The 12187-nt window shown below is 45.7% G+C and overlaps 2 protein-coding genes across 15 annotated transcripts in view; one reads left to right on the plus strand and one right to left on the minus strand.

Moving 5' to 3' along the window:
* WDR20 (WD repeat domain 20) overlaps positions 1–8624 on the minus strand; it is an 85376-nt gene extending 76752 nt beyond the window's left edge. For 10 of the 14 annotated variants that reach the window (XM_032180527.2, XM_032180521.2, XM_032180523.2 and 7 more), the window contains exon 1: positions 8054–8329. In XM_032180527.2, the coding sequence (XP_032036418.1) occupies positions 8054–8302 (249 nt within the window). In that variant the 5' untranslated portion in view covers positions 8303–8329. Of the gene's footprint in view, positions 1–8017; positions 8032–8053; positions 8330–8496 lie in introns of those variants that run through there. The other 4 variants (XM_058429441.1, XM_058429442.1, XM_058429440.1 and 1 more) reach the window with 2 other exon arrangements.
* Positions 8625–8806: 182 nt separating this feature from the next.
* HSP90AA1 (heat shock protein 90 alpha family class A member 1) overlaps positions 8807–12187 on the plus strand; it is a 60887-nt gene continuing 57506 nt past the window's right edge. The window contains exon 1 of the mRNA XM_032180518.2: positions 8807–8976. Coding sequence (XP_032036409.1) covers positions 8822–8976 — 155 coding nt within the window. The 5' untranslated portion in view covers positions 8807–8821. The remainder of the gene's footprint in view (positions 8977–12187) is intronic.

Here is a 12187-nt window from a genome sequence, read left to right on the forward strand (position 1 = left end):
CCTCCCAAAGTGCTGGGATTACAAGCGTGAGCCACCGCGCTCGGCCGGTTACTTCTATTTTTAAGGTCTTCTCCTGAATAACCAAACAAGATCACATTTCATATTACTACACAAACTAACCTCACTGAGAAACAAACGGAATTATTCTCTAAGATACTAAATTCCAGACGACAAAAATCTTCCTATTTTTAAAACAAGGTTCTTGGCCAGGCGTGGTAGGCCACGCCTGTAATCCCAGCACTTTGGGTGGCCCAGCCAGGCGGATCACCTGAGGTCAGGAGTTCAAGACCAGACCGGCCAACATGGGGAAACCCCGTCTCTACTAAAAACACAAAAATTAGCGGAGCGTGGTGGCAGGTGCCTGTAATCCCAGTTACTCGGGAGGCTGAGGCCTGCGAATGGCTTGAACCCGGGAGGCAGAGGTTGCGGTGAACCAAGATCATGCCATTGCACTCCAGCCTGGGGAACACAGTGAGACTCTGTCTCCAAAACTAAAACTAAAAATAAAATAAAACAAGGTTCTTTAGCCATACAGCCAAACCACTCAGTGACAAAATCCACCATGTTTTGATGCTTGCTCAAGCTCAAGTTTGCCATCAAAGCACGTTACCCTTAAGTCACTATATTAAGTCAATGATAATAAATATTGTATAAGTGACACATTTCTTGAGGGCAGAGACTTTGACTACACCCAGCATCTAAAACAGTACCTTGTATCTGGTAGGCATACTCCATGAATATTTGCTGAAAGAATGGCATTCATGACTATCTCATGGACTTCCATGACATATTCCAGGTGCTTCTCACCATTGCTCATATCCACCCATGAAGTCCTCCTTTTTTAGGGGAGGTCTTGCTTTGTTGCCCAGGCTGGAGTGCACTGGCACGATCTTGGCTCACTGCAACCTCCACCTCCTGGGTTCAAGCGATGCTCCTGCCTCCTGAGTAGCTGGGATTACAGGCATGCGCCACCATACTCGGCTAATTTTTGTAGTAGAGATGGGGTTTCCCCGTGTTGGCCAGACTGGTTTTGAACTCCTAACCCCAGATGATCCACCTGCCTTGGCCTCCCAAAGTGCTGGGATTACAGGCCACCCATGGAATCTTTCAAAATCTCATGACCACCCTCCTCTTCAAAGCCAAGAGAACCCAGGTATAGTATGAAAGTATCTCCTGCTTTAAATGATATATTAAGATGCTTTCCCCTCAGTATGCAACATTCTAAAATCAAATAAATCATCAATATTTCAGAAGTCAGTAAATAGCCCTTAATGGAAAAGAAACACAAGTTTCCAGTCGTTCAGCAACCCTGTGTGACCTACTAAATTAAGCACAAGATTTCTCAAAGTAAATCTAATACAAAAAGTTATAGACTTCTAAACCTCTTTCTAAATTATAAAAGGGGAGCCAAGGAGGTGTGAAAAAGTACAAAATGGGAGAAGGGTGTGAACATGACCCTCTCTGAAGCAATAAAGTATCTAAAACCAGTCTGTGGGGGGGGGGAATTTTTTAAAGGCATCTAGTTCACCCTCCCACACAAAGCAGGAATTCCTCCAATGTCACCAACAGGTGGTCCTGCAGTTTTTGACAAAGAGACACAACATTTCCCATATGAGCATTCCCTTAACAGAACTCTCATTCTCTCTCAAGTCAATCCATTAACTTCTTCTTTAATCAGGATCTAAAAATACTTTAGCTTTCATCAACTGACTCTTCTTCTGGCCCCAACTTCATCTCAGCATCATGAACATAAAGCTCTTCTAGCCGGGAACGGTGGCTCATGCCTGTAATCCCAGCACTTTGAGAGGCCGAGATGGGTGGATCATGAGGTCAGGAGTTCAAGACCAGCCTGGCCAAGATGCTGAAACCTTGTCTCTACTAAATATACAAAAATTAGCTGGGCATGGTGGCATGCGCCTGTAATCCCAGCTACTTCAGAGGCTGAGGCAGGAGAATCGCTTAAAACCCAGGTGCCAGAGGTTGCAGTGAGCCAAGATCAAGCCACTGCACTCCAGCCTGGGTGACAGAGCAAGACTTCGTCTCAAAAACAAACAAACAAACAAACAAAAACTCTTCTAGCATAAAGACCTAGAAATCACAATGTTTTCAGCTTGCTTTCCCAAACACCCCATCCCTCTCAATTTCAAATCAAGTAGGCAATGAACCAGAGATGAAGATATCTCCCCAATAGAATGATGAATCCATTTTCATTAAAAAAAAAAAAAACAAAAAAAAAACACTCAGCACAGAATCATATAAGCTTTAGAGCTGGAAAAATCTTAGAACCCTCTAAATCTACTTCCTACCTCCTGTAGTTACCACTTCAGTAACTTCTCTGGGCAGTACATTTGTGGCCTGGAATCTTAAGATGTGGGGAGGTAGAAAGGTTCTTTGGCTTGAATGTTAAGTAATTCTGAGTACAGTTTTTGTTTATTATTGATTGTTTTGTTTTTTTGAAACAGGCTCTCACTCTGTTGCCCAGGCTAGAGTGCAGTGGCATGATTACAGCTCACTGCAGCCTTAACCTCCCCAGTTCAAGTGACCCTTCCACCTCAGCCTTCCAAGTAGCTGGGACTAGAGGCACATGACACCACGCCCACCCTTGTAGAGACAGGGTTTCACTATGTTGTCCAGGCTGGTCTAGAACCCACACAAGGTTTCACTGTGTTGCTCAGGCTGGACTCCTGCAATCCTCCCACCTTGGCCTCCCAAAGTGTTATTAGGATTATAGGTATGAGCCACTACTCCTGGCCTGAGTACAGTTTTTAAAAGTTGTACATGGATCTTGTAGGTGACATGGTTTGACAGAAGTAGATCAAAAGTAATCTGTGTCATTTGTTTACTATTACTTCATTGTCTCTTACACGATTTCCCTATTTTAAGAAGGTTAAATTTTTTACCTACTAGCAATATTTTTAAATGTCTTTTAAAAGATATGAGCTATTAAAAAATACCCCAGTTACTTCTGGGCCCAAAATGGAATAGGTTTTTCAGCTTCTAAAGATCTCTTTCAAGTTTGGCATAGATAGACATGGATTTACTCAGTCATTCACTCAACAAATAAACAGCAAGGGCCTAACTCTAAACTGGACACTACACTGGGCATTGAGAAGATGGAGAGCAGGAAAGATAAGGTCCCTATTCTAAGGGAACTTTGTTTTATAGAACACACAGTTGGATCATCACACAGAATTACAAATTCAGAAAAGTGCTAGGAAGGCAAAGTACAGGATGCTCTAAGAACATGTAATAGAGCCTGTAATCCCAGCACTTTGGGAGGCTGAGGCAGGTGAATCACTTGAGGCCAGGAGTTCAACACCAGACTGGTCAACATGGCAAAACTCTGTCTTTATTAAAATACAAAAATGAGCTGGGCATGGTGGTGCATGCCTGTAATCCCAGCTACTCCGGAGACTGAGGCACAAGAATCACTTGGGCCCGGGCGGCAGAGGTTACAGTGAGCCAAGATCACACCACTGCACTCCAGCCTGGGCAACAGAGCAAGATTCTGTCTCAAAAACAAAAAACAAAAAACATGTAATAGGGGAAAACTGATACACCATGGGGATTCAAAGAAAAATTTCCTGAGGAAGTGATGGTTAAGCTGAGATCTGAATGGAGGCCATTCATATTTATGTAAAACAAGACGTCCATAAAATGAGAAGATTGGTCCAATAAGCCCAGCTACCTTACCTTTGGCATCTTTTATCCTACATCCTAAAACAACCTTTTTTTTTTTTTTTTTTTTTTTGGAGACAGAGTCTAGCTCTGTCGCCCAGGCTGGAGTGCAGTGGTATGATCTCGGCTCACCGCAACCTCCGACTCCAGGGTTCAAGTGATTCTCCTGCCTCGGCCTCCCAAGTAGCTGGGACTATAGGCGAGCACCACTACGCCCAGCTAATTTTGTATTTTTAGTAGAGAAGGGGTTTTACCATGTTGGCCAGGCTGGTCTCAAACTCCTGACCTCAGGTGATCTACCCGCCTTGGCCTCGCAAAGTGCTGAGATTACAGGCGTGAGCCATGGCGCGCAGTCCCGCTCCCCTTTTTTGTTGTTTTAAAGACAGGGTCTCATTCTGTTGCCCAGGTTGGGGTGCAGTGGCACAATCATAGCTCACTGTAACCTTAACTCTTGGGCTCAAGAGCCCTCCTCAGCTTCCCAAGTAGCTGTGACTACAGGCACATACCACCATGCCCAGCTGATTTTTTTTTTGAGGACACAGGGTATTGATACATTATCCCGGCTGGTCTCAAACTCCTGGGGTCAAGCGATCCTCCCACCTCAGTCTCCCAAAGTGCTGGGATTACAGGAGTGAGCCACTGCACCTGACCACAATCTCTTTTTTAAAAAAAGGAGAACAAAGTATGTAATAAAGATGTTTACGGCCGGGCGCGGTGGCTCACGCCTGTAATCCCACCACTTTGGAAGGCCGAGGCAGGTGGATCACGAGGTCAGGAGTTCGAGACCAGCCTGGCCAATATGGTGAAACCCCATCTCTACCAAAAATACAAAAATTAGCTGGGCGTGGTGGTACGCACCTGTAGTCCCAGCTGCTCGGGGGGCTGAGGTAGGAGAATAGCTTGAACTCAGGAGGCGGAGGTTGCAGTGAGCCGAGATTGTGCCACTGCACTCCAGCCTGGGCAACAGAGCTAGACTGTCTCAAAAAAAAAAAAAAAAAAAAAAAAGGGATGTTTAAAAGCTAGTAGTTGAAAGTCTTTTGGGGAGAGGGACAGGGTCTTATTTAGCTCTGAATACCTCACATCACCTTGCCTAGTATTATTACTATCACAGTAGTCACTCAAATCTGGTGAAATGATTAGTGTCAGTATTAAATCAATGTTAATAGCGTCTTTAGTCAAATAAATTTGCAAACTACATCTCCTCACACAAGAAACCCCATTCTAAACTTCCTCAATTCTGAAAAGATGTTTTAATCTACCTCAAGAATTTAATAAAATAATATATGGCAAAATGCCGGGGTAGATTCTGAGGTGCTTGGAGTATATGATATCCCTGTGATCAAAAAGCTGCATCAGTCTCTTCTAAGATAGTTTAGACTCAGCTGTGCCTCATTTTCCTTACTAAGAGAAAAAATTCTAACAGGTTTGCATCCCCTCTCTGGCCTTGGTTCTCTCTGAGGAGGGTGAAATAACAAACTCTAAAGTTCCTTTTAGCTCCAGACACTGACCTGTAAACCTTTTAAAAGGATCAAGATTGCACTCCTCAGCATGAATGTTAGACTACTTCCTCACCTACTCCATTTCCCCAGGACCCCATGTTTCCTCTCAGGAATGGTAGCACGTAATTCATGAGTTAAGTTCTTTAAAAGACCTATTTTCTACTCATTTTACACACAGACTTAAGTTGAATTTACTCATCTAAATTCGATCTTCTGAATAATCCAAATAATTATGTAAAATTTTACACGCCTCAAAGGACCAAAAAAAAAAAACAAAAAACAACAGCCAAAACAGCCAACTGTGCGCTGGGCGTGGTGGGTCACATCCATAATCTCAGCACTTTAGCAGGCTCAGGTGGGAGGATCGCTTGAGGCCAGGAGTTCAAGACCAGCCTGGGCAACACGGCAAGACCTCCATCTCTAAAAGACATTTTTTTTTTTTAATTAGCCAGGCATGGTGGTGCACACCTGTAGTTCCAGCCACTAGGAAGGCTGAAGTGGGAAGATCATTTGAGCCCAGGAGTTTGAGGCTGTAGTGAACGATGAGCATGCCACCGCATTCCAGCCTAGGCAACAGAATGAGATCCTGTCTCTAAAAACAAAAATAAAAACATGTTTAATAGCCACCTGTCAAAAATAGGTTTATAACTACTAACTCTAAAAAGTAAATTTTGGTTTTCCAATTAAGGAAAATGTATTTCCTATATTTTAAATCAGAAAATAGTCATAAAAAGTCACTTATACTCAGAAATAACAATAAACAAATGCAAACTCATTCATAAAAAAAGTTTAAGTTACAATTAAAAGAGAGTAGAAACATCTGCAACACAATGCAAATGTATCTACAAGATACTACCACATGAAAATGAAATTTTACCCAAAAAACGTTAAAACACTCAAATTATGCAGGTAAGGGCAATTTACCTATTTCACATTTATCTTGTTTAAAATAATTTTTTGGTGTGGTTTTAAAAACCTTGCCTCCTTTTACCCTTCAGGGAATAGCGTCCCACTAAAAGAGAACACTACTGTAATGATACTTCCAGGCAAGAAACCTGTCTTTATGATGTAAAACAGGGCTACCAGATCCAGGTAAGGTCTGCCATTAGGATGCTTCGGAAGTCATAACCTTTCAAAGAAAAAAAATTTTTTAAAGTAATTCCTGCATTAATAATTGCTAGTTAGTGAATTTAGTTTTTAAGCACATCGTATTTATATAAATATAAATTTTTATAACTTAAAATTTTAAATTTCCTGAGACAAAATTGGTCCTTTCACTCTGATTATCAATGTCAAGACGGCAGCTTCGTATTTGACAGTATTTAACTATATTTTACATCTACTGAGTGTTTCAGGGCCTTAAAGTTCATTACGATTATTATATTATTAATTACAACGTACACTGTAACATTCCCTTTTTAAAGAGGTGCAAATAGAAGTTAAATAACTTATCCAAGGTCACCCAACAAGTCAGTGACAAAGTTGGGAGTAGGAGTAAAACTTCAGCCTCTAGACTGAAGACTACTTCGAGCTTTTGCAATTCCAAACGAGGAAAAAAAAAAGGTCAAGCGATTTACCCTTAATAACTTCCAACAGCATACCCTAAATACAGTGGTACACTTATTATCATAAAGACTAATAAAAAAGATTCACCCTGAATGAAAGAAACAACTTTGCTACATTTAGATACCACTGTCATTTCCCTAGCTCTTGTAACAAGCGAAAATCCTGTACTAGATCTGGCTATGTTAAATCCTGAAGAATGTTCACTCTTCAATATGAACAATTTATTTTCATGCTAACATGAATTTACGAATTAATCTTTTACCACCTTGTCCTATTTGGAGGTGCTGTGGGATGCATTAATTTCCTCACTCTTCCATGACATCAAGTCAAAGACTACAATCTCAAAAATAAGCAATTCTCAGTGAAAACATAGTTACATAGCCAATGAAAGGAAAGCTCTAATAAATGGCTGCTTCTAAGAGATACTTTTAAAGGATGCTTACATGCTTCACAGAATTACTGGTAACTCGCCTGCCAAGAAGGATGGTCCCTTTAAAGTAGTTTTTAAGGCATATCCCTCCCTGTTTGGGACACAGTCTGACTTGTTGGACAAGATTAATCTGGGCACTCTCACACAACCCCTCTGAACCAGCTTAGTTCACTGGAAACATCATTTCAACTGTAGTACTCAGCCCTTCGCATACTACAAGGGACAAGATGACTCTCCTTAACAATCTTTCAGAAGGTCCCCACGGCGGAGACAGTGACAGCCGTCCTCCCGCGGATGTTTTTGGAAATAGAAATGTTAACACCAGGAGAGGCTCCTAGCAAGTGTCAGTGCGGCAGCAGGTGGAGTAGCCCTGCGTGCCGAGCAGGTTCTTTCTGACCTAGTCTCAATCCTCCGCTTCCCGGCCCCGGTTCCGCCTTACAGAGATCTTGTTAAGCTGTCTTGCGTCCCTGTTCTCTAACCCAGGGCGAGACTTCCAACCCTCCAGGGAAGCGAGGCAATCGAAGCAGACAAGACGGCCACCTCACCTCTTCTGGGGACTCGCAGGCCCGTTCCCTGGCCATGTCAGAGTCTGATGGACCAGGCAGGAGGGGACGCAGCCGGCTCCCCCGGGAGCCTCCCAGCCAGAACCCCCGCGCCCCACGGTCCCTTTCCACTGCCCCCACCCCTTCGAAACGCCACCGCCACCACCCTCCTTACTCCTGAATCCCCTCTCCTCAGGAGTACCCCAGTGGAGTTACCGGCCCACTCAAAAGTAAGAGCGACGGCCACCCCTCTCGGTCACCCTGGCCCCACTGTCACCGCCCTGCTCCCGGCCTCTGCCTACGCCGCTGGCTGGCTCCGGTGACGCCCGGGTCGGTACCTTGCGGACCCCCTTGTAGATATAGAAGTACAGCTCCCGGCCCACATTGAAGCAGAGGCGGTCGCCGTTGCCAGACTGGTCGTTGAGGTTTACGAAGGAGACGCGGACAGGGTTGGATCCCTGCGAGTTGAAGGGCACCCGGTTGGGCCGGCTGTACTCCGAGTGCGGCAGCAGCTTGTACAGACCTTCCCGGGTGGTGAATTGGGTCTTAATCTCGTTCATCTCCTTCCCTCCTCCCTCCGTCGCCATCTTGGAAAGCAGCGTTCATCCTGCCCTAAGTGCCCGGATCACGCCCACCGCGCAGGCGCTGTTCCTGGTGCTCCCTCTTCCCCCACCCCCTGCCTCTTCCTTCTCGCCCCTCCCACCCGCGGGCCAGCCCTGCGAGGGCGGGCCAAAGGGAAGGGGCGGGCTTGTTTACGGCCCGACTGCGCAGGCGTGCTCACCTGGCGTGCTCCACCCGGCTGGGCGTCCGCAGGCTCCTCCCCCGGGCGTGGCCTCCGGGAGGCCTGGCTGCTTCCCAGGTGATGCCGGCTCCAGCTGGTGGGGTCTAGCTGACCGTTCCGCAGCCGCCAGGGCCGACGGAAAGCCGGTCAAGGGGAACCGCGGCGCGGCTGGTGTAATGAGCCTGAGCTGAACTTGAGGGTGCCCCCTCAGCGGTCTCCCGCCCTGCCCTGAGGGGCGCCGAGACCCCAAAGAGCGGAGGAAGAGCGCCACCCCGACTGCCACCGCTTCGGGGCCAGCACGCGGGGTACCCTACGGGGAGCGCGAATGCCCCCGTGTTCGGGCGGGGACGGCTCCACCCCTCCTGGGCCCTCCCTTTGGGACGGGGACTGTCCCGCCCAGAGTGCTGAGTACCCGCGCGACCGTCTGGATCCCGGGTCAGGAAGCCCCTTTGAAGCCTCCTCGCCGCCGTTTCTGAGAAGGTACCAAGGGACTCAAGATTTACGCTTCACTATGTTTTATTTCAGGCGGAGTAGGGGGAGAGAAGAATGTGGTACAGCATAGGTGTTCTCAAGCCAGATATCCTAATTCCTGCGTGTGATGAGCACTGGCGGCCTCCGCTTCTTAGCGGAGGTTTGCCCTCTCCAGCTGTTCAGAGACACGGGGCGGGGAAGCGCTTTGGGAACCGGGGACTGAATCTATGCATGATTCACTTCTCTTGCTCAGTAGTTTACGAAGAGCTCGTAATAAAATTTAAGGTAATTGGTTTTTTTTTTTTCAGAAGCCTCAGGTGGGGTCTGTGAGATTATTTACTAGGAGAGCCATAGGGATAGTTGTATGCATGTAATGTACAGGGTCTAGATTTATAAGGACGGGCACACGTGTCAAAGTAAGATTAAACAATCACTATTTTATACCTGGGTTTCTTGGCATGTTGCACTAGAATAAGAAAGTTTCTAAAGTGACAGAAACATTCTAGTAGAATTCCAGGGAGGGGGGAAGCCAACATTTGTAACACCAAGAAAGAACTATTCCTGGAAGTTCAGATTATATCTGGAGGGGCACAAAAGAAGTGAATGGAGTGAATTTCTAAAGTAGGAGGAGTGTAAATCATAAACGTCTTCTGTGTTAAAAAGCAAGTAGATACCGATAGAAACTGTGCCAATGATGTAGTAATACATTTGATAATAATATCTTTAGCCTTCGTAGTGTTGGAAAAAAAAAAGAAAAAAAAGCACTGAAGTACTACTTAATTAATATAGCCTGAAAAATACTTAAAATTTTTTCCTAGAATTGTTTTGATGTTATCCGACTTTCCCTAATCTTAAAACACCAGGGTATGTTCTGTGGTTACCATAGCTATATCCCAAACTCCATAACTGTGTTATTTTACATGGAAAACACGTGTTTTACAATAATCAGCTTGAAGGATAGTGACATCTTGAATCATCTAAAAATAATTTATGTGTTTCCTAATTATCAAGAGGAAAAAAAGTATAATGATTTTTTTGGGGAAAAAAAAACCCAGCAAGCAAAAGTTAAAACAAAATTTTGTATTCTTCAATTAACCACAACATTGTATTTCCCATAATACCTATATAATTCAAGCATTCTATCAAGATTTTACCGTATATAAATTCAACATTTTGTTATAATCACAGTAATAAACTATTCACTTTGTCTCATGCATAGCCTTTGGTTTTGTTTTGTTTTGTTTTTAGACGGAGTCTCACTGTCCCCAGGCTGGAGTGCAGTGGTGCGATCTTGGCTCCCTGCAACTTCAGCCTCCCGAGTAGCTGGGACTACAGGTGTGCACCACCATGCCCAGCTAATTTTTGTATTTTTAGTAGAGATGGGGTTTCACCATGTTGGCCAGGACGGTCTTGATCTCTTGACCTGTTGATCCGCCCACCTTGTCCTCCCAAAGTGCTGGGATTACAGGCATGAGCCACAGTGCCCAGCCCCATGCATAGCCTTTGAATAATCTCTATTTTTATTCTTTTTCTCTCATAACTTTTTTCCCCCATATTCAAAGATTCAATAAGTAACACCCAAATCTAAATAACTAGGCCTGAATGGCCGGGTGTGTTGGCTCATACCTGTAATCCCAGCACTTTGGGAGGCCGAGGTGGGCAGATCACGAGGTCAGGAGTTTGAGACCACCTGGCCAACGTGGTGAAATCCCGTCTCTACTAAAAATACAAAAATTAGCCAGGCATGGTGACACATGCCTGTAATCCCAGCTGCTCGGGAGGCTGAGGCAAGAGAATTGCTTGAACCCGGGAGGTGGAGGTTGCAATGAGCCGAGATCGCACCACTGCACTCCAGCCTGAGTGACAGAGCGAGACTCCATCTCAGGAAATAAATAAATAAATGGGCCTGACCTAATTTTATTTCTGATTTTCAATTTCAAACCGGGAATTTTTTTTTAATTTTTTTTTGTTTTTTTGAGATGGAGTCTCACTCTGTTGCCCAGGCTGGAGTGCAATGGCACAGTCTCAGCTCTCCGCCTCCCAGGTTCAAGCGATTCTCCTGCCCCAGCCTCCCGAATAGCTGGGATTGCAGGCACATGCCACCACACCCAGCTAATTTTTGTATTTTTAGTAGAGACAGGGTTTCACCACGTTGGCCAGGCTGGTCTCGAACTCCTGACCTCAGATGATCCACCCGCCTCAGCTTCCCAAAGTGCTGGGATTACAGGCGTAAGCCACCGCGCCTGGCCTCAAACCTGGCATTTCTTTTTTCTTCTTTCCTTTTTTTTGAGAGAAGTCTCGCTCTTGTCCCCCAGGCTTGAGTGCAATGACTCAATCTCGACTCACTGCAACCTCTGCCTCCCGGATTCAAACGATTCTCCTGTCTCTGCCTCCCAAATAGCTGGAATTAAGGCACCTCCCACCACGCCTGGCTAATTTTTGTATTTTTTAGTAGAGATGGGTTTTAACCATGTTGGCCAGGCTGGTCTCGAACTCCTGACCTCAAGTGATCCACCCGCCTTGGCCTCCGGAAGTGCTGGGATTACAGGTGTGAGCCACCACACCCGGCCCAAACCGGGTTTTTTTTTTTTTTTTTTTTTTTTTGAGACAGAGTCTCACTCTGTCGCTCAGGCTGGAGTGCAGTGGCATGATCTCAGCTCACCGCAACCTCCACCTGCTGGGTTCAAGCGACTCTCCTGCCTCAGCCTCCCAAGTAGCTGGGACTACAGGCGCCCGCCACCATGCATGGCTAATTTTCGTATTTTTAGTAGAGACGCGGTTTCACCATGTTGGCCAGGCAGGTCCCAAACTCCTGGGCTCAAGCGATCCACCCACCTCTGCCTCCCAAAATTCAAGGCATGAGGCACCATGCCCAACCTGTTGTCATCCTTAGCTATGTCCCTTGCTTGAGATGACCTTCCCCCGACTGCCCCTCTTTCTCCTTCATAGCGTATTCTTTAAGAACTAGTTTAGGCTAGGTGTGGTGGCTCATGCCTGTAATCCCAGCACTTTGGGAGGCTGAGGCGGGCGGATCATCTGATGCCAGGAGTTCGAGACCAGCCTGACCAACCTGGAGAAACCCCGTCTCTACTAAAAATACAAAATTAGCCAGGCGTGGTGGCGCATGCCTGTAATCCCAGCTACTAGGGAAGCTGAGGCAGAAGAATCGCTTGAACCTGGGAGGCGGAGGTTGCAGTGAGCCGAGATAACACCATTGCAC

The sequence above is a fragment of the Hylobates moloch genome, unplaced genomic scaffold, assembly GCF_009828535.3.
Source record: "Hylobates moloch isolate HMO894 unplaced genomic scaffold, HMol_V3 SCAFFOLD_16, whole genome shotgun sequence".
In the NCBI taxonomy this organism is placed as follows: Eukaryota; Metazoa; Chordata; class Mammalia; order Primates; family Hylobatidae; genus Hylobates; species Hylobates moloch.